The sequence below is a fragment of the Xenopus tropicalis genome, chromosome 4 (assembly GCF_000004195.4).
Source record: "Xenopus tropicalis strain Nigerian chromosome 4, UCB_Xtro_10.0, whole genome shotgun sequence".
NCBI lineage: Eukaryota > Metazoa > Chordata > Amphibia > Anura > Pipidae > Xenopus > Xenopus tropicalis.
In genome coordinates, this window is record NC_030680.2 from 105,551,400 (window position 1) to 105,575,100 (window position 23,701).

The window sequence follows — 23,701 nt, forward strand, 5'->3', positions numbered from 1 at the left end:
GGCAGTTGAGCACATGAACCAGATCAGAGCTGGGTTAAAACAGGATTCCCTATTGAATTATATTTAAAAGTTCTGATCAATACTCAGTGTTATGTTTGCAATGGGCCTATTCCCTTTTCTGCTGCTGATCTATAGTATTTCTAGTTTTATCTAGAGCTTTTAGCATGCCAAGTAAAGAAGATTTTTGAATGAAGGGATATCCTCTTTCTTTTCTTTTGCCACACCAAAATTAATACTAAAACTCCTCCGTGCTGTAAAGGGACAGCAAAGGCCTTTTCAACATGAATTTAATTGATAGGGCTTGTGCCATAATTTTTGCCTATTGTTTAATCATCATTAAAATATGTTTTTTGTAATTTTTTAAATTACACAGGGACATTTAACCTACTACATGTTGGTCCTTGCTAGGTGCATAATTATATTCCCAGTGAACAGATAATCCCCCCTGCATAATAGAATTCCTGTTTATCTGTAAGCCGAGAGTCACAAGAAAGGAGGAACTGAGGGAGTGTTATATACTTGTGATATAATTATTTACCTCACAAGGACCAAGCATGGAGTAGCTTCATTTGTCCTGTTTAGCTCAAGAAATACCAAACACCATATTTTTTTCGTGATTTCAAAAATAAGCAAAAAGTATGTTCAGCCCTATTCATTTAGCTCATGTTGAACTGTCCCTTCCCTGTTGTAGATTCATAAGAGCAAGGAAAAGGTCAATTGCCTAGATTCTATTTAGAAACAGAAACATTTATAAATACATGGATCTGCAAATGTTAGAATATGCTGAATTTTATCTTTGGTGTCTCTTTACCTTTTTTTGAAATTCAGAAATCAAAAGCACAAATGTAACAAATTATAAAGGAATTATATTGACCCCAAACTTTTGTGTCACAACAGTCTTAAAATTACATAAAAATCATGTTTTATTCTAACAAAATCCTAAATATACAAAATACATGATGGTGTATATATTGCCTGTCAATCACAAATAATGTCAACATTTTTTTGGTCTTAAATAACAAAAAAGGAACATTTCCTTCACCCAAAACTAATCTTTTCATATCTTGAGTGTAGGTTAAAATATCTTGAGAGTAGGTTAAAAAAAGTGCTGTGTATGCTGGCTAAGTAATAATTAAAACAAAATACAAAAAATACATGGTCTGATGTGATAAATCCTTCATTTTGCTGTCAGAGGGGTTTGTTCATAAGAACTTCCAGAGCCTACCATATGTCCTGATTCCACACTGCAGCTTTATTGTCCCATACTTTTGGGGGATCATGGCAAACCAGAGAAAAAAAATCTGCATCAAACTAAATTCCATTAGCAAAGGGGGTATTTGTATCTTGATTTAAAGCTTCCTTAACTTCAGAAGGTAAAGCATCAAAAAGATGATCTTCCACAACCAGCCCATTTTTTTTCAGAAGACGACACTGAATGATCTGAAAGGGTAAACGGTCTAAACAGTTTCCCTTTAACTCCAAATGTGTAAGCTGAAGCAGATGTCCAATCTTCTCCGGCACAGATGTTATACAGTTTTGTCCCAAACACAAAGTTCTTAATTTGAGACATTTGAACAGAGTCTTTGGCAAGACATCCACTTTATTCCCAGTGACGTAGAAGTGCTGAAGGTTCTGGAGCAAACCAATTTCAAGGGGGATCATGCTTATGCAGTTGTAACTAATATCTAAAAATCGCAGTTTCTGTAAATGAAAGAGTGCTGCGGGAAGGGATTCGAGTTTGTTGTTAGATAAATAAATTGACTCCAGATTTTTCACTTGAGAAATGGATTGAGGAATATTCACAATTTTATTGTGCCACAGTTTCAAACAAGTCAAGCGTTTTAAATGTTGGAAGCTGATTACTTCCTCTATTGTACGTATGCTGTTTGATTTCAGATCCAATTCTTGCAAGTTGGTGAGGCTGAAAATAGCATGGGGTATTCTCTCCAGTTCACAATTGTGTAGTTCCAACTCTGCTACATTCATCATCTTCTTAAGGCTGTTTAGTACAACAAGTTTCGTACCGTCATTGTGAATGACCAGTTTTGTTAGATGGGGAGCAACATCTGTAATGTTAGATGGGATTTTTGTCAAATTACTCTTAACATACAGAATTTTTAAATGCCGCAACTCCCTTAGAGACTCAAGCCCAATCATCTTGTTGTTTTCAGAGTTTAAGTTCCCCATCAAGTACAATTCCCGCAGATTTTTAAGTAAATACACCCAGGCAGGAATTTCAGCCACATCAGTGAACTTCACGTGAAGGCACTTTAAGTTGTCTCTTAAAAAACTAAATGCTGTCTGCTCAACTTTTGCTGGGCAATGGTACAGATGGAGCTCTTGAAGTGCAGTCATTTGAGATATTTTAGCTGGAATTTTAGCCTCAGGAATCAGCTCAAGTCTCAGGACTTCAAGGTCAGTGAGCTCAAAGACTGCATCGGGTACTCCAGAAAGCATAAACAGGTGTAGCTCTTGCTTATCCTGAGCATTCCGAGAAATGTGCTGCCGGAGTTTTTCAAATGTCCATTCATGGTTTAAACTAATTTCTCTCAATTTATTTTCACTGACCTCTGACAAAAACACACCAAACCTTTTGGAGTACAACTGATCATACTGATCGACCATATGTAAAAGGAATGCAAAATCATTCTTTACATCCGGAATGTCACTGAAACTGCTTTCCTCCCTGACTTTTTCAAATGAATATTCTTTTAACGGTCTTCTAAACAGCCAAAACAAAGTGTAAAAACAGACAAGGCCGTAAACACAAATAAGTGCAATATAGCTTACTAAAAGCTTCTTCAGCATGAAAGCCATGTTGTGTGTGCACTCAAATTTCATATAGCCTGTAAGGTGCTCTACATTAGGGCTACAGACATGTTTAAAGCTTATAGCAGTAACAAACGTTAGGGTGTAGCAAAGAATAAAAATAAACTTTACGGTCTTAATGACTGTTTGGACGGCATAGAGTTTATAAATTAGGTCACTGTCTTCTACATGGGTGCGGAATTTTCTAACCTTTTCAAAAAGGGCTTTAGCCTGTTCACCATCTTTTTTATCCAAAATGGTCATACCAGGAACCTCCAGTACAGGCTTATCTGCTGAAAATTTTGGCCCAGATTTGTTTATCATTGGAGTACTTGGACTGGGACTTCCTTCTTCACTGCTGCTGGAGAGGTGCTTTCGAAAAGAATGTGCACCAGTTATTCTCTGCTTGTTCTCCTCGGAATCCTCACACGCAGTCTCAGATAGTGCTTTTGTTGTCCAAGGAGATTCAAAGCACTTGCCAAGTATAGAAACAAAATGTTCAATTTTAGAGCAAGTCTTTGGATATTTAAACCAGAAGTTACTGCTTACCATTAAAATTATAGTGTGGATAAGAGCAAGGTAAGGAAAATACTTGGAGTACCATGGGAGAGCAACATGATAACACATTTGGTTTATGAATATATACTGCTGATAATCCAGATTTGTTTTTCTCCCTCTCGGATCTTGTTCCTCTTTGTTTAGCTGTTCTCCTGAAGATTTACCTGAGTTTGTGGGCGAAAAGCTTGGTTTTGTTGGAGATGTTTCTGGAGGCTCTGTTGCTCCAGTCATTTGCCATTTTTCTTTGGCCTCAGTTGCAGTCTCTTCAAATTTTGAAGAAACCTGAGGGCTATTCTCACTTGATAACAAATGAGCATTCCTTGAATTTACAGCTGACTCCAGTACCGGTAAGCAAACAACCTGATCTTTGGTTATTTGCATGGTGCCAGCAAAAATGGCAACCATCAGCATAACTACAGCCAAGTAATCCATAAATACATCCCACCATGGCTTCAGAATACGGTACGTAGGTTGTATATCATTCAGTGATGCAACTTCTGAGAGAGTAAACATTCCTAAAAAAGTAAGCAAAGCAAGAAACACAATTAATACTTTGTCAGTAGCAAAAAGGTTACAATAAGATTATTACTGATGGACACACAGTTATATATATGTCCTTTCCAACAAAAGTCTTTCCTTCATAATGATTACATTTCTTATTAGGACTCATTTACAAATTTTTAAAAAGTGGAAACCTTCTAATTAGAGAATGATGTAACAATCTGGACATGATTTACCAATGTCAACACTAACTGCAAAATTAGGGGACCTGGAAGTACCACCTCCTCAAAGAAGATGTTAATTTGCCTTGCATCTGTTCATCCTGTAATTTGCATCTTGCACATTTTTTCATAAAAGGTGGAGGCAACTGCCATTTGGATACAAGGTGCAAGTAAAGAAATAGCAGTTATATGCATGTGATTTTGTGTGCATTTTTGCACTTCACTTTTATAAGTTAACCCTGTTGAGTATATGGAGATCACCTACATGTCCTTGGGTTTCATACTAACAGAGTTCTTTAGCATCTATTATATTCTATATTATAAACTTAATGAAGACATATCATGCTTGCAAGTGTGACATCTTGATTACAGCTTGCTCAAAGGTATTGATTAAATTTGAGCAAGAATGACTTGTAGAACCCACTATAACAGTATCGTTTATACACCACTAAAATACAAAAATAGTGTGTGCCCTTGCAAATAATAAATTATTAGTGAAGCAGAGAGAATGTGCAATAATCAATTCCTTATTTCTTTTGCGCTTTAATCAATTTGTCTAGATCAGTCACACTTCCATTATAATGTATATATATTATATTTAATTAGCTTTGGAGTATACTTATAATCCTTTTTGCATTTTAGCAGACTTATTCTGAAGAACCCTTAAAATCAATTACTTTAATGTTCAACCTGTGATATCAGGGCATTGTACAGGAAACACTTTTCCTAAGAAATTCAACCAACAAGAAAGGTGACAGGGAGGTAATTAGGTAGGACTACCATATGTGGTTTACCTTGACATGGTATGGTAGAAGCACTTTTATCATCAGAAATGTATAACTAAAAACCTTTTTTGGAAATGTATGCTGGGCAAAGGGAATGTTCATTGATCAACTGATTGGCTAGTGATTGGCTATTACTTGCACATTCATTGTAGCTTAGTTCTAATATACCAGCCTTGGATTGCACCTTTAGTCTCTTTTGTCAGGTGTTATTCCCCTGTTTTGTGAATAAACACTAAGCTATGTTCTCATAAAAGATAAAATCACTTATACAAGAAGTGTAACTTCCTTTCAAACTTCTCGATGTAATGATAAGATACTGAGACCTTGGTCACCCTCTATATTGCACTCATTCCTATAAAAGAAAAAGCTGTAATTATGAAAAGGTGTAAATATATTTTTTTAAAATGCAGCAAACCACTTGTATTTTTTAAAAAAATAGAAATGGCAATAAAACCAAAGGCATAATTCAGTTTCTTTAAAAATAAATGGCTATTTGCACAGGAGTTTGACTTTTTCTTTAATTGTGGTCTAGTGTAGTTTTAAAATATTAATACATTCTGACCTTTTTGCAAAGAAAACCCACTATGGAAACACCAATAAGTGATTTACTGTTCTGTGGTGTAGACATAAAGCATTGCTTTGCGTTTAACAAAGAAAAGCAGAGAGGAGAGGCAGTGGTCTGTAAAGTGTACCTATAATTATTTGGTTGGCAACTAAACTGTATTGCCATCTACCTTTCTCCTGAACCAGTAACCTAGCCCAGGGATGTGTGCTTTCCCATTTTTTTTCTATTCTTAAATAAGTATACCATCCAGTTCAGGCTACAAATGCCATGAGGCAAGATGTATATATGCCCCTGGAATTAGCAGTAATAAATCAGTATCACTCCAGATAGAAAGTATTGCAGTCTGTACCCAAGTGAAATGTATATCCTCCATGCATAGTGTAAGGCCAGCTTACTAAAGACAAACTGGAGGGACAAACCTCACTGGTGATTTTGCCAGTATTAAAAGAGAAGTCCATGTGACATTGTGGTAGCAGAAAGTGAATTGCTTCCCACACTTTGGAAACTAAGGTCCAACGCAAAGCTGTTCGAGTATCCCCCTTCAGGCTCTACACCAGGGATCCACAACCTTTTTTACAATTAAGCAACACTCAGATATAAAAAGTGTTGGTGACCCAAAAAGCATGAAAATTCATTAAGTTGCATGAAGTTCTTTGGGGGTGCCAAATAAGTGCTGTGACTGGCTATTTGCCATTTGGACTGCCGGATTGAAGGAGGCTTTTCTTGGAGTAAAACTTTGTTTTTATGCACATACTTTGAGGCCATTGGGAGCAATGTAAAAGATGGTGGTAAGTAACATGTTGCTCAAGAGCCACTGGTTGAGATCACTGCTTTACACCTACACAGTGCCCTTACGTCTGCTGCTAATTGCAAAGTTTTTGTTACAGAACTGCATGTTCTTTTTAGAGCCACTTTACACTGTGCAGTTTGCAAATGTTTAATGGAAAGTGTCAGCATTATGGATTTTCCACATTATAGTTCTGAGATTTAATAGATCCCTGTTATAGCCTATGGCTGAAATATTATTTATGCCTCACTAAAATCCATGTTCCCTTTGCGCTGACATTTATAGATATCAACATTCAGGACATAATGTTATATTCCTGTGTACTCTCAGAGTGTTTTCTTTCCTGGTCATTCTAATGGCTTTGTAGCCCTCACCTTCAACTTCTTACCAGACACAGTCTGCCATGTTTTCTACCTACAATTCAGCATTTTTCCCATAATTCCAGCACAATTGAGGGCTTAAAGGAGAAAGAAAGGTAAAAACTAAGAAAGCTTTATCAGAAAGGTCTATGTAAATACAGCCATAAGCACTCACAGAAATGCTGCACTGACTTCTCTGTCAAAAGATTTGTTGTGTCTGTAATTAATGTGCCTGAGACACGCAGCTCTCTGCTCTCTCCCCTCTCCTGCTCCCCCCTCCCTCAAGAATGCTAAGAACTCACTCCCCCCCTCATAGTCTTGCAAGCTGAGCATGTACACTTGGTCTAGGTCTTGGTGCAGGAGTGAGGCATTATGGGAACTTTCTTTACACAGCTCAGCATTTTTTCTTCCTGTTTGGCTTCTGATCATCTGAACGGGAGAAATATGAGGAGACTTAAAGGCACCATTGAGACAACTGAAGGTATGCCTGCAGCTTGAGATTAACGCTTTATTAGCCTTTCCTTCTCCTTTAAGGGCAAGTAATATCTGATACAATTGTGGCCGATGCATCAGATCAGAACCAGAGGCAGAATAAATTAGACACATTGGAGCTGAATGCAACTATATTTTGTTTAAGACAAATAACTCCATCTTTGTACAAATACGATTGCAGTCAAAAATGAGCCCTCATATCCTTATTATTAAGAGGAAGTCAAAACTTAAAACATGCAAAATTAAACTTAGACAAAACTTTCTAGTTTTCTTAAGAGTCTGAACATTCAGCTGTAGTAAACATTAACTACCAGCACCAGGCCAAGCTTTACTAGTGTCCAAGGCTGCCACAAAGCCAAACCACTCCTACCTGTACCACCACAAGTCACTCACAGCCCCCACCGGCCAGTTGCTCCCTCACATCCCCTGCGCCAGTGGCTTACTGACCTCCTCTAGGCTGCACCCACCCCCCATGCGCCCTAGGCAGTTACCCTATCCCTAGATCCAGCCCTGACAACTACATAGCAACAACAAAACGCACGCCTTTGCCTACATCTACAATATAATTAAGAGAAAACATTAAAACCATTATTAACAATATCAATTGCAGCTTCAGTGCTCATACTGTTTTATACGCTGCCAAAACCCAATCCTTTGAAATGTTTCAGAACTCATTCATTGAAGTAATATGGGCAGTAATTAAGGCAAACAATGCCTGTTCCTAATATTCATTAATTAGGGTATACCATTTTCAATAGCTCTCTGAAACAAGACTAAACTCAGTAATCCTCTCGCTCTAAGTACAGATTACTTTAAAGCATGAAAAGCAGAGCACAAAAAAGTAAGGCTAATGTTTTAATACTTTTATATTGGTCAAGGAACATTCTCATGTCTCAACTAAATTAGAATTCAATTGTAACTGGATTATAATTACACATGTAAAGACATTAAGGAAATAGAAATTTTATATATATGTTACACATTTTTTAATTATGTCATCGGTTATAACCAGGGCTAAGTAATTGCATGTGTCCCATTACTAAATTAAATAATTTACCACATGTTGTAAAATATAAGGATATTAGAATTCACCTTGTTGTGCTATAACCTGTATATAAGCACTCGGCCTTTGGCCTTATGTCTAAGCCCAGCACATGGAACCAATAATGCTGGGAGAAAAAATGCAGAAGGCTATTGATTGGAATTACTTATTGCATAAGGAATTAACCCCTGCACCTCCAGGAACTAGCAAAGAAAACAGTTTTTAAAACTTTAAATACCCAAAAAAGTCTAATTATTCAAAAATGTTTCATTTAAAGGGGCAATCTGCCTCATTGTTAAACATTAGTTTAATAAATAGGCTGAACATAATTTTGTCTATTGCCTAAAATTTTTTTTCTTCATCTAAACAGGGATCATAGGTTCTTGCAAGGTAGATAATTAGATTGTACTGTGCATGTACTCTCTCCCACCCACTAATCGCTTCACCAGATTTAGCCTGCTTAAAGGAGAAGGAATAGCTACATCATTGTGGGTACCAAAATGTTAGGCACCCCTAGTAACTGAAACCCCCAGCCAGTGCTGTTGGGAGAAAACTGCACTGGCCGGAGTGTATGCGGACGAGTGTTGCTTTTTCCTTCTTCGATCTTCGCACATGTGCAGTGAAAAACTGACTTTAACAAAAAAAACAAAAAAAAACTTAACTGCGCATGAGTTGGCCCTGGGATTCAGAAGAAATAAGACAGACAAGGAAGAGGATGATATTGAATCATTGTGTGTGAGTCCTACCCGAAGGTATGGGCTCCGATGCTCACGTGTCAAAGGCTTCGCCAATGAACAGCATGTGCGGGCAGATCCACATTCGCCGAAAGTAGGGTGAGACCTACCAAGTCTTGGTCTAGGGTCAAGCCCAGTGGACTATGACACCCAAATCAGACACAAAAAAGGTGCTGAAGTGTGCGGGTGCAATGTCATTGATTGCCTTGGAAAGGCTCCAGCTGGCGACTGGAAAGAACAAAGAAAAATACCTCCCGCCTGCCTAAGGCTAGTGTAGAGCGGATATTTTCGGCAAGCGGAAAAGCACTTGCTGAAAATACTGCCCTATGCCTCCTACATGTGCCTGCACCCGAATGAATGGGATACGCTCGGGTGCAGGCACACAGGGCCGCCATCAGGGGGGCACAGGGGGTACAGCCGTACCGGGCCCGGACGATTTTAACTTTAAAAGGGGGCCCAGCACTGCTACAGTTTTCTTAGCTCGGGCCCCCTTTAATCTGTTCCGGGCCCTGTCATTGGTGGTCAGCGGTAATCCTATTGGTCGCGCCCCGTGCGTACATGCACGTCAGTACGCACGGGGCGCAACCTTACAAAAGGGCCTGGCGTCGTTCGGCACTCAGAAGTGCAGTGCTGTTGGGAACGAAGGACCTCGCTGGAGGAGCCATCGCCGGAGGATTGTGCTGTGCTGGCTACCAATATACTAGGGGGGTTTGCTGGCTACCAATGTACTAGGGGGGTTTGCTGGCTACCAATGTACTAGGGGGGTTTGCTGGCTACCAATGTATTAGGGGGGGCCCTGCTGGCTACCAATGTACTAGGGGGGGCCCTGCTGGCTACCAATGTACTGGGGGGGGGGGCTGCTGGCTACCAATGTACTGGGGGGGGCCCTGCTGGCTACCAATGTACTAGGGGGGGCCCTGCTGGCTACCAATGTACTAGGGGGGGCCCTGCTGGCTACCAATGTACTGGGGGGGCCCTGCTGGCTACCAATGTACTGGGGGGGCCCTGCTGGCTACCAATGTACTAGGGGGGGCCCTGCTGGCTACCAATGTCTCATATCTGTGAGTCCTTTGTATTTGTGGGAGGGGGGCCCAGAAATTTTTTTTTGTGAGGGGCCCCGTGATTTCTGATGGCGGCCCTGCAGGCACATGTAGACGAAATATGCATAAAAAGCAAGTGTTTTTCCGCTTCGCCTCGTCTGACATCAGCCTTATGGCTGGGGCAAAGGAAGTGAAGCATAATTAGAAGGGGCAGGGGCAAAGCCCCCGGCAAAAAATAAGCCAGCAGCTCTTCCTTCATGGGAACACAGCTCTTACGCTTTCATCAAGCTTCCGCCTGACAACTTAAAGGCCAGAGGACCAAGTGATTCTCATTTTGATACAACACTTGATCTTAGCCAAAAGGCCGAGAAGCAATCAGAAGGCAAAAGACAGAAGGAAGAGGATTGCTCGCTTGCAAATTCCTTCGGCCAGGGGTATCAGGTAAGCGATTACAATCATTATGGGGTGCCTAACATTTGGCACCCCCAGTGATTTAGCCTCTCCTTCACCTTTAAAGCTACCGCACTAGGCTCAAGCCCTTAATTGCATTAGCCCAGCATATACTAATGATGGGAGTGTGGCGGTATACTGACCACAGATCAAGCCATTCAGTCATGGGGCAGAACAGCCATAAGTATTCCACTGTAACTTTGTGCAAGGGGTGAACCTAACTGGCTATAACATTCTAGCCGCACATTCCTAAACCTTGTTCATTGCCAGCTATCCTTATGTGACCAGTAGCTATGAACGAATCCCACACAAAGTGCTTAACTATTTGGGATTCATTTTGCAAGTAGCAAATAAAGAGGTCTGCTAGGACATCAGAGCTGGCATCACTGAGTCTTCCTGCTGCTTTAGCATTGCACTGGGTTACTAATATTGCTGGGTGACATTGCACACAATTAGTCAAGTGCTACATTTAAGAATTCTAATATAAATGTGGAGGAAAACATATCAAATTATTTTAGATCTGACAATAAAGGATGATTTTACATTGACTAATAAGGTGTCACAACATGAAATAGACCAGTTGCTATATATTTGCATTATATAGAGAAATAAAACATACAATAACCCACCAAATCTAATATGATTGGTGGGTTCAATATCAGGTGTAGGTGTTAGATATTTATAAAATCCCACATATGGATACATATAGAGGGCACATATCTTCCTTACATCAATTACATACAATAAAAACAAGTTTACAGTTCCATGTTTAAAATATAAAAATTAAAAAAAAGGGGTGGGGGGAAGTTTAGTTAGTTGTTTATGTATATACTACTCTTTTGTGTGTAAGACTCACAGAGAGCAGGAAATATATATAGACAGTATTGAGGTTATTATTATTATTATTATTATTATTATTATTAATATTTATTTATAAAGTGCCAACATATTCTGCAGTGCTGTACAATAAGTGGGTTTCATACATTGGACATACAGAGTAACATATAAAGCAATCAATAACCCATAAAAGAGGTGAAGAGAGCCTTTATGTAGGAATTTGTACCTTGCCATAGCACCTGATATTGAACCCACCAAATCATATTAGATTTGGTGGAGTATGATGTTTGATGAAAACACTATATTTTAATATTTGCACAAGTCATTACATATGTGAGTATTGTCAATCAAAAGAAATAAAACAAAAAGGACTATTGATTTTAATAACATGTGATGTGTCTTTTGGAAAAGCGCTAACTCTATTGAATAATATCATTGTATGATGTAGTTTGGGATTCAATTGGAGGACGGCTGCTTGCAGGACAACACATTACTAGTTATACACGTTTGTATAACGGTTTTTGTATTTTGTCATTTTAGGTGTGGATTTTGGCACTATTAAATACAATAACCCAGCCACAAAAGATCACAGCACCACTGCACAATCTATTTATAGAGAGGATAGGTATTCTATATCTTCCGTGCTTTATAGCTTCCAAACCCGCAGAGACATTCTTAAATCTTGCATTTATTCTGCACAAAGCTTTCTATAGCAGGCCTGAGGTGGCAGGATGTTTAATAGAGCTGTACGGTTGATGTTTGTAAGTGACATCTTGAAACCTGCCTCTGCTGATGGAAACCACCCACACAGCAGATGGGAACAAAACTACATGAATATCAGCATTTAAAAAGATTCTGTCATGATTTTATGGTGTACATTCTATTTCCAAATTACACTGTTTACATAACAAATAGTTCACTCTGCCATTTAAAATTGTATTCTTGAACCAACAAATGTATTTTTTTTTTATTGGTGTGCAGGCAGCCAACTTAATGCAATGCGCCTGATTCTCAACTTTCAGAAGGAGCCAGCGCTACACATTAGAACGGCTGTCAGATCAGGACCTATTGTTTCTCCTAATCCCATGTAACTGGAGGAGTCTCAAGCCGGACTTGGATTTCTTACTATTGAGTGCTATTCTGCTATCTACTGGTAGCTGCTATCTTGCTATCTTGCTACCTTCCCACCTTCCCACCATCTTATTGTTCTGCTGATTGGCTGCTGGGGGGTTAAAGGGAGGGGGGTGATATGACTCCAACTTGCAGGTCAGCAGTAAAGTGTGACTGAAGTTTTTCAGAGCACAGGTCACATGGCTGTGGCACCCCGCGAAATGAAGAATATGGCTAGACCCACGTGAAACTTGTAAACCAAATATAAAAAAAATCTGTTTGTGTTATTGAAAAATGGACTTCAATGCAGGATTCTGCCCGAGAAGCTCTATTAACTGATGCGTTTTGAAAAAAAAAATGTTTTCCCATGACAGTATTTCTTTAAGGGGATTAATTGCAACAGATCTCCCTCTGACTCAGATATAACCTAAGATATACAGGAACTTTAGGGCAAATGTATGTCTACAAGTGCAGTTGGTAGAGTGCAATCGCCATTCTTTTCCCCACAATACTGCATTATTTTCCCAGAATTCCAGTGCCATTGCTTTCACAAAGGGGTGAATTGCTCTTTACGCAACTAAGCTGCACCTACTGCAGCTGTGTCATAAATCAGACACAACTGCGCAAAAGTCCATGCCAACTTTTTAGGTGCAAGTGTGCTGAGCCTATCGATGTTGCAAAGGAACCCTCCAGATACCACCTGATTAGAAGGTGGTGGGAACTCCAGGGTTCCTCTCTGTGAATAGGTGCAGCAGCACACAGTTAGGAACAGAAGTGCAAGTGTATGGAAGTGCAAGGAGCGCATTTTGCAACTACCTAATGAAAGTAGTGTTACGAGCAACCGACTGTGGGAAATTGCAGGAAGCTCAACTGCACATGTGGACGTACAACAGTGATATAAACACTAATACTCCCCACTCGTACATTGCTTACAGAATAAATATTATTTAACACTAAGAGCAAACTTATTCAAGGAATAACACAATTCATACACAGAAAATTATAGTAATGTATCCATTCCTTGCTTTCTGCTCACTGATAATAGATAAATAGGCAGTGCTACTTCTCTGAAGCCCAGTCTAGATTACCACAACACCAAGACTTATTCAACAATCTGTCCTATAAGAAAAAACCAAAGACTGTTTGTTGAGTTCCTGCACAGTGCAAATTATAGCGTCTCTGGCATTGCACTTAATGCATCATTTTTAGAAGTGGCTAAATATTGCATCTTCTACAAAAGATTTGGGCAAATTCCAATCTCTAACTTGCACAATTACATTAGTAAATCACAGAAACTGTATCATCTGCAAGCAACCTTCAGTTGCCCTTAGATTTAAGGACACATGGCTAGGGGTTCAGATTGTTCAGTGGGATTTCTTGATTCCAGAATGTAAGACCATTCATTCTTCTACATTTACCTCTAAAAACGACAAACTTTGTGTGGACCTGTCAGTTATCCAACAAGATACACAAAATACCATGGCAGTAGAAACCCATATGAATTCACTGGAGAATCTGTGTTTACTGCTTCATGAGAATTCTGTCATCTGCAATTTAAGTTATCAGCAAGTGACCATATAAAGGACCATAAGAACTGCCAAAACAGATGTAATATTAGAGTGGAGGAACTCCGATAGGAGAACAGTGGAGAAGTAGAAGAGTTTTTCACTGGCTCAAAATAAATCTCTCCAACTTTTTTTTTGCACATGCTACATTGGTGATCATTCAATTTACAAGAAAGATCAAATTAATTAATATAAGCTATTAAATACTAAAACCATTTATCGTGCTTTTAGTTACACTGAAGCATAAGTACTTTTCCTGAATGCGCTCATCTTTTTCTCTTCCGCTTACTGATAGCATATGGCTGGTATGACATCTACGGGCATTGGCACACGTAGGGGTGCACGTTGGTTACATCTCGGCTACCTTGAGCAACTTATCTGACCAAAATGCCTTACAACCAGCAAAAAAGTGAATCACCGGTGGAAAGGCATACACAGCGTTTCATTTTCCGAAGTTGTCTGAAGTTTCCTATGCCAGTGGGAAAGCATTTCAGGGAGCTTAATTGCATGCAGTAGCCAAGATTTAAATGCGGGGGACTAATGTCATTGTCTGCCACTGCCCTATGGCCTTTTGTGTATGATGGATGAAAAAATATATATTATATACAGTTAGAAAAGTAAGGGTTATGACAACAGAGATAGCAAACTAATATGCCATCAAAAGGCCCAATAGTAGGAAAGACCCATACAAGTGTCCTGGGAAACAGATAATCAAGCTTAAAGTTTGAGGAATGGGAAAAGACAAAAAGATGTTGTTCTGGCAAAATATATTCCAGAAAGTAGCTGTATTACTTCTAGCAGTTACTGCATAAGTTTATTTTCTTCTGCTGTACATATCCGTTGCTGTGTGTCCAAATAATTACTCCAAAGGAATTTCTGATACAAGCCTAATTAATGAGATATATATTGCTTCTTTAACACAGAAATGTAGTGTATGTATTTACTATCCATTACTGTACATAAAATGTATAAAATTGAGGAACCTCTGGGTCCCTGTACTATGTATTATGCATAGTTGTAGTTACAATACCCTCGAAGGCATTCCAAATTCTTTTCACTTCCAAGCTGTCAGCAGAACCATAACAGTGTTTTAAATGTAGAAACTGGCACTGTGCCACATACCAGGCATGTGATTTGGCATATAAAGCGGAGTTTTATTGTTTAACAAGGGTTAGCAGAATATAACTGTATGCCAAGTTTTCAATCTACATTACTAACATAATAATTCATAGAATATGCTGACAACACAACTCTCACTTCCTTAAGTATTGCTTGCTGGACCTCACCCAGCACCAAGGAGTAATTGTGCAAATACAATGTTTTAGGATTTCTCTAATGGCCTAGGGCACAGGGCCTATCCATACTGGAGGCTTTTGTTCAGTTCATGCAACTTAATGGAATGTTACACTGACCAAATATCGATCTAGAGTAAAGGGATAATACTTGCAAGTTTAAGAATTGCTATGTTTTAAATGTTATTTCTTTCTAAAATCCAAATTAGATCTCTTGAATTTTTCACAAGCTTTGATCATATGGCATTTACATCAGAACAGATATTAAATGAAGACTCTGCAGCACAACCTTAAAGTCACACTTTAAGACTTTTTCATTCCCTTTTAATTAACTGTATTGCAATTTAATTTCAACATTTTAAAGGGCTGTTTAAACCTAGGCAAGGAACAGCAGCAATATGTAATTAAATAATCAAGTGTGCAAGTAGGAATTTAAATCTCTGCACATCCTTTTCCTAGGCTGGCTGAAGAATGGAGCAATGCCAGAAACATTATTGAATGTGAACAAAGTTAATACCGTATATACTCGAGTATAAGCCGAGTTTTTCAGCACAAAAAATGTGCTTAAAAATTCTGGCTCTGCTTATACTCAGGTATAAGGGATATGCTGTGCACGCGAACGACCGACTACATGGGGGGGGTGGTTGTGCGGCCTGCGCGACTGCTACAGAGTATATACGGTGCGTTATGCAACATGAGGCTGCCTGCCCCTGCTACAGAGAGCCCATAGAAGTACAGTACAGCAAGGTGAGTACAGCAAGGCGAGCTTATATAAGGAGAGGCGTTTGCAATATATTGCTGGGATGAAAATGAGTATTACAATAATAGTGAAGTACTGCAAGGTACATAAATAATCAGAGCATTTGCATGAACAGAACATTGACGGAATATTCAGGAATGAACCACCGAGTACAGCAAGGATGTGTATTCTGGTACATTGTGTGCTTCGGATAAAGGCTGTAGGTCGGGAGGTGAGCTTGTTGCAGACAAGAGCCCTGGGTTTCCCGATGTACCAATAGAGTCTTTCTGAGGAGGGGTGTGAGTATGCAGGTGTCTGATGGGTTGCTCCTTAGGCAGTTCAGTTTTGTGCGGGTCTGCCATTTTTGTAGGCTGCACTGAATCACACAGGTGAGAATATCTGAAGTTTCATCTGCAGCTTATATTTTCTTGCCCATTAAAGTTTCTCGGTACACAGGTCTGGTTTAGCAAAGGTTAATAGGCTGTAGAAGTCAAGATTTAAAGAATATTGTGGTAATCCAGTGAAGCTTGGTCAAAACACATCTGTTCACATCGCCAGTTGGCCAAGCCCCTCTGATTACTATACTCATAATTTGCTAAAAAAAAATCTAAACATTAAATAAATGTTTGCCTGACTTGCCTGACAGTTAAAAAAAATAAAAGGTAAAACATTGAAAACTATGAGGCAAACTTTTCTCACCCCCATCCAGAAGCCTGTTACTCTAAAGGATCTTTACCTAGAACTTCTGACAAGCAGCAGTTGAGAACACTGCTCTGATTGGTGGCAGATTCAGTGCTTTGCTCACAGTAGCTGCTTATCAGAAGTTCTAGGCATTGGGCACAGCCTTCCAGATGGGGGTGAGTAAAATTATTTTAGGCTCCATCCACCTTTTCCTAATCTGCAGCTTCCAACATTATATATTTATTAAGAGTTCACAGGGGGTCACGCTGAGTGTCCTTTATTAATTATTTGATTATTGAAACTTAGCAGTAGCTGCTGCATTTCCCACCCTAGACTTATACTCGAGTCAATAAGTTTTTCCAGTTTTCTTAGGTAAAATTAGGTACCTCGGCTTATATTCGAGTATATACGGTAAGTTAATTTGTTTTCCCTATCAATGAAACAACCCTATGCAGAGTAGCATTTCATACATTTTTGTCACCCAGAGTTCACAAGTTTGCCATAGTCAACGTCAATGTTTTATCCATTTGATACATCCCTACTGGAATTACAGTTAGGTTTACTGATTTCTACAACAACAAAAAAAAGAAAAATTACTGCTGTCAAGTTAATGACAAGAACAACTGATATTTAATTAATAAGCACTTTAAATGAGAAGGAAATGTAAAAACTAAGTAAGCTTTATCAGAAAGGTCTATGTAAATACAGCCATTAGCCCTCATAGAAAAGCTGCACTGAGTTCTCTATCAAAAGAAACAGGATTTCTCGTCCCCTTTTTTGTGAACATGTTCTTCAGTATCAGTATTAGATTTTCTCTCTTTTAGGTTTGGGGCACGACTCTGCTCAGTTCTCTCCTCTCTCGCTCTCCCTTCTCCTGCTCCGCTCTCCCAGAGAATGCAAAATAACTCACTCCCCCCTCCCTTAGGAATGTGTGGTCTGAGCTTCCAACAGCTTTATCTGCAGCAGGAAGCTACCACGACCAAGCTAAAATGGCAGCTGTTATCAGAGGGAGCTTCTAGGGCTCTTTACTCAGGTATAGTAAAGCTTTCTGAATAAATATAGCCTTCTAGATGGCACTAATGTGGCAAATCTATTGGCAGTAAAATGCCAAAATAACTTTCCTTTTTGTTTAAATGTGCTCAAATTCTAAGCAGCAGCCATGTTTGAGGAGTCAACCATGAACTCTAGTGTTAATCAACTGGAAGTCATAACTTTGTTGCCACTCCACACAGAGGGAGTGAGGTGTCTCTGGCACACGGGGAGATTAGTCGCCCGCGACAAATCTCCCTTGTCACGGGCGACTAATCTCCCCGAACAACCATCCCACCGGCAAAAATGTAAGTCGCTGGTGGGATGGCACACGCTGCGCAGGCAATTTCGGCAAATCGCCGAAAATGCCTCGCGAGGCAAGTCGTGACTCGCGAGTCGCCCGTGACAAGGGAGATTTGTCGCGGGCAACTAATTTTCCCGTGTGCCAGAGCCCTTACTTAACTTTTATTTGCCTTTCTCTTTTGCATCTTTTCAGCTTTCAAATGGGAGTAACTGACCCAAACAGCCAAAAACTATTGCTCTGTGAAAGTAGAATTTTATTGCTTATCTTCCTGTTCACATCACCTTTTCATATTCCAATCTATCATTCAAACCACTGCATGGTTTCTAAGGTAAATAACACCCTAGAAACCAAATAACTGCTGAAATGCAAATTAGAGAGCTGAAAAATCTGAATAACCGAAAAACCACAAAAAATAAAAAAATGAAGACCAATTGCAAATTGTCCCAGAATATCGATGTCTACATCATACAAAAAGTTAGATAAAAGTCAACTACCCCTTTAATTATATCTTTGCTGGGACCAAGTACAAGGCGCTGTTTTAGTATTACAGAGAAAAAATAAATTGTTTAAAAAAATGTAAATTATTTGATGGTCTTCCTGTAATTGGGAGCTTTCTGGATAATGAGTTTCTGGATAACGGATCCCATAGTTGTATGTTGCTGGGTGCAACATTGGCAGAAAGGGTCAGATTTCATGCTGTACCTGCAGTGCAGATAAAGTCAAGTTTGTTATATTTTCTGGGTCACAGCTGTTCTGGTGTGAAAGCATAATTATACTAAAGGCTGAAGCTGTACACAAATAAAAAGAAACATGTATACATATGGGAGAGACTGAAAGATAGATAGAGAGAGAGAAAGATAAGAGAGACAGAGTGATAAACACCTTTCTGTCCTTTTATTTTTGCATGTGAGAGAAAAACACTTAATTGCGTTTTCCACTGCTCTACTTTCTATAATATGCCTCTGAGTGCATTTCTTTTCATTCATTTTGCGTCATAAACACCGTAAGAGCTAAAAAAGTAATGACTTCCCACTACACATGAAAGGCAAAGGTTTTTTATTTATAATGGAAAATCAAGGCCTTTCCAAACCTAAGGCTGATGCCACACGAGGCGTAGGGCTGATATTTTCGGCAAGCAGAAAAACGCTTGGCGAAAATTCAGCCCTACGCCTGCTACTTGTGCCTGCACCCGAATGAATGGAATATACTCGGGTGCAGGCACATAATAGCCGATATACGCATGAAAACGCGTGAGAATGCAAAGTCTTGCATTTTCATGCGTATATCGGCTACATGTGCCTGCACCCGAGCATATTCCATTCATTCGGGTGCAGGCACAAGTAGCAGGCGTAGGGCTGAATTTTCGCCAGGCGTTTTTCCGCTCGCCGAAAATATCAGCCCTACGCCTCGTGTGGCATCAGCCTAAGAAATGATTACAATTAAAAAAAAAAGGGAACAACTTTTTTTAGGTCTGCTGCAAGTTGGTGTAATCAACATAAATATCAGCTGAGACACTTACTCATAAATACATCAGGTATTGCTTCCCTGACACCTACCTGTTTCTAGGAAAACAATACATGCCAATCTTTGGCCATCAGCAATGCTAGCAACTGAATGAACCCTGGGGGTTCCCTCTGCCTAACAAAATGCCCCTTACTCGCTCTACCACCTGAGTGCCACACTAACTTTTCTTAAAGGGGTGGTTCACCTTTAAGCAAACTTCTAGATTTACCTATTCTAAGGAAAATTTCAATAGGTCTTCCTTATTTATTTGTTATAGTTTTTGAATTGTTTGCTTTTTTCTTATCTTTGCAGCTTTTAAATGGGGGTCATTGACCTCTGCAGCCAAAAAACTATTGTTCTGTTATGCTACAGTTTTATTGTTTTTGTAAGTTTATTTTCTATTCAGGCCCTCTCCTATTTATAGCATGGTTTCTCATCCGAACCACTCCCTGGCTGCTAAGGTAACTTGGACCCTAGCAACCAAATAACTGCTGAAACTGTAGACTGAGCTACTGAACTGAAAATGAAATGACTAAAAAACTTCAGATAATAAAAAATGAAGACCAACTGCAAACTGTCTCAGAATATCACTCTGTACGTCATACTAAAAGTTAACTCAAAGGTGAAAAACCCTATTTGACAAGCTATATGGTATTGTAAGAACTCAGCAATGGAAACAGTTAGGTGTTAATTCAGTGCTAATTCGGGACAGCATGTAACAGCGTTTCCGGGGATGCCCTGCAGTTACACATTTTCTGCTGCCTTCATTTATCTTGCAAAGTGCAGTTTCCTGTGCATTCCCAACTGAAAACAACAGTGCTACACCAACTACTATGGAAAGAGGGGGGGTCTGCATTTTTTTTTCATTCTTTTATATTTTAAATAATTTAAATAACACTCACTAAAATACTTCAGTCCTTCATAAAAATGGAACTAAGAATTATATAAAAAGTTAGGGCTTGTAAATGCTGTAGTATTGGTGATCATTATGCCTAGATATACCATTCTAATAAAGACTGGAACACATGCATGGGAAAAGACAAGTCTGGAGCCATAGATATTAGGTATATTTTACAAATAACAGGTTTATAGACATCCGGTGCAGTTAAAGCAAAGCCCACCCAAACATCAAGACTTTTTGTTCTGCTTTAAAGAGGAGCTGCTGCAATTCGCTGTAGTGGGTGTTTAATGAAAATCTTCAAAATCTTCTTTTTAATTTTTTCTTAAGATTCTCTTATATACCTATTTATTAGTGAGTTCCTTAAAGAGATACTGATGTCAGAAAGTAAATCCTTTTTACAACTGTCATACCATTGTCACTGCATGCTATTTATAATTTTGACTTGAAAGTATTTGCCTAATGTTTTTGTATTACCTATCAGTTTGAGAAGGGACAGTCAGGTTGGCTGAAAAATGATCAGTACAATCTATAGGTAACTTTTAATGTACATTAATAGTAGTCAGTATCACTTTAAACCTAAGATATCTGTGGCTGCAACTGACAGCCTTGTGCTGTAAATTACAGGTTTTGCCTCCTCTAACTGGTTGATTCCAGCATGAGTTGGAAAATTCAATGCACTACTGATAAGCAGCATATTTGGGTTGTTTCTCATAGGGAGCAATGTTGGGCTTTGGAAGTACAATACTAATTAAGTTATATCTCAAAAACTAGAAGAATAAATAATAAAACAAAATCTTTGAAAAAATAAGGAATTGCTAAGCCCCCGTTACAGTGCATGTTTACAGCAATGAGAGTTCTCCTTTCTAATGTGTATTCATTCATCTGACTGGTTGTTTTCTACATTGCATGAAACTGAGGTGCACAGTGTTTAGAGAGCAATTTCAGAAATATGTTCTGCTGTGCTCCCCTCCCCATTCTCCATGGAGGATACACTGGACGAGCAGAGGAAGTGGAGGATATAAACGGGAAAGGGAGAAGCGAGGGAGGAACAGACTGATGAGCATGAAAATAAAGAAAAATGAAAAGGGAGGAGGAGGGGTGGCAAACAGATTTAAACTCAAGCAGACAGTACCAGCACCATTTGCACCCAGCATCAATAGGTGCAGCACATTGTGCATAAAGCATTAGGCATAGACATCATTCCCACAACGAACATCGCAAATGATGCCGGAGATCAATGCAATTGTGTCCAATTTGCGAGCAGGTGCAGTAATTTTGATGAACTGTACACTACTGGGGTAGGATCAGTGCAATTGTGCCAAGAGCATGACCCCCTTGCGAATCTAATGACATTAGATTTCTGGGGGAAAAAACATGCCCAAAATTGTACTTTGTTCAATGCACTTGTGGACATACATGCGCCCTCTAATCAGTTGCAAATCTTATCAAAATGCAAATTTAGAGCTTAATACGTCAAAAATCACCCACATTCTATTCATTCCTGAGGGAAAGCTTATTTATGAATGGGTGAAAGTTAGAGTTCACCATATGATAAATAGGCTCTTTCAAATCCCTTAGGAATGTATAGAACATGGGTGAGTTTTGATGTATAAAACTCTAAACTCACATTTTGAAAATTATTAAGTACATATTTGCAGGGAAAGAATGCCTTACCTGTGCTGTTTCTTAGTGCTTTGTAATAATTGTATGAAACATAGACAGTGCAGCATCTGAGGATGGCAAGTCTGTCCTTACCCCCTGCAATAGCAGAACCCAGAGTACAAAGTGCAAAAAACAGACATATTACACACTGCCCAGAATGTCAATGTTATGTTATGTTTTGCACATACATTGCTAATAAGGCAAAGACAGTTTTCGATGTCCAGCAATGCCCATATACAAAATTATGTCAAAAGAATGTGGTTCTAGTGGTTACAGTAAGTGCCAGAGACAGAAGGACAAGTGAGAAGTGATAGAGAACCAGATAAAGGTTACAGATGAAATCAAGGTGCCTGTTCATAAAGACAAAAATATTATTTTGGGAAGCAAAATGTAATCTGGTAAGGTCATTTCTATCATTGCTATAAAATCTCATGAAGATCAGTGACCCTTTGGCACATACAGGCTGTCATTTACAAAAAAAAACAGGTGAGATTTTGGTTTGGGGAGACTGCTTTATACAGGATCTTTTGAAGGGTATTTGATAACATATTCTCAGATATCCCACTAAGAAAAGCAAGGAATTGTGCTTGTCTCTAGACATATTGGTAACCCTGGCACTTAATGCACAGTTGCAGTATCACGTCTCAGTTTTTTTGGCCTGGATCACTTCTTCCACAGAGGAAACAGAGCCACTTTGATTTGTGCTGCAGACTTTTGATATGTAAAGTGGTATAACCTGTGAATAAAGCAACTCACAGAAATGAAAGATCCCACATTTATGTAATCCAGACAAGTGCAAATAGGGGTGCAAGGAGGCATTGGCTTCCTGGCTCCCTGTGTCTGTGTGGGTTTCATCTGGGTACTCAAGTGTTCTCCAACACTCAAAGAAAAGGTTAAAGGTTAACTGGCCCCTGCTAAAAACTGATCCTACAGTGTGTGAAAGGTCCTATCCTAAAATGAACAATAAAAAAACTATGCACTACATTATACTATTTATAAAGGTCTGATTAAAGACCTTTTTTTGTTGATTTTACCATCTGAAATAATTGCACTTACTCACAGCCAACCATGTGTCTCTTGAAACACTTCTTAAAATGTGAAGAATATAGATTTGTGGCGATGAAGTGAGCCTAAGAGCTAACTTTTATAGATTTTAAAGTATTTCTTGGTATAGCTAACACAACTCAAGGCTAGGATGCTGAAGATATACTCCCATGAATCACGCTGACCATAGAGGTTGCCATAAAATTGAGTTTCTGCCCAATAAGGTTATCTGTGCACTGGGCCAAATCAGCCCACGACAATGCTAGGATCATACTGCGGGAGTACTGCTGGAGTATAGGGAACTATCGGGTAAGGACTGCACCTTTCCTTCTTCTTTAACCTGGTCGGGCAATGTACTGTGTATGAAAAAATTGCTTAATTACAATGTAATTTTGCATTGGCTCCAAAGCATTCCAGTGACATTTTGCCAAAACACCGCAGGTTTGCACATCATACATTATAATTGCTGCATAAATGCTTGTATTATGGCATAAGTACTATCAATACGATAAAAAAAATTATTTCCTGCAATCTTTGTTGCCCACATAGTAGGCTAACCCTTATAACAGGTGCAGAAGCACTCTCAGGTGCAAGTATATTCCTCAGTGCCTATGTGATGAAAACATCTTAACTGCAAACTATGACCAAATAGGCTGAGAATCAGCCATATGTGACATCAGCCTTTAAAGTTT

General features: G+C 39.1%; 1 protein-coding gene across 1 annotated transcript in view; it reads right to left on the reverse strand.

Moving 5' to 3' along the window:
* Positions 1 to 905: 905 nt before the first annotated feature.
* Positions 906 to 23,701, reverse strand: part of lrrc8d (leucine rich repeat containing 8 VRAC subunit D) — a 34,795-nt gene continuing 11,999 nt past the window's right edge. Inside the window, 1 exon segment of the mRNA NM_001126881.1 lies at positions 906 to 3,881. Within this exon segment, the coding sequence (NP_001120353.1) occupies positions 1,312 to 3,879 (2,568 nt within the window). The 5' untranslated portion in view covers positions 3,880 to 3,881 and the 3' untranslated portion in view covers positions 906 to 1,311.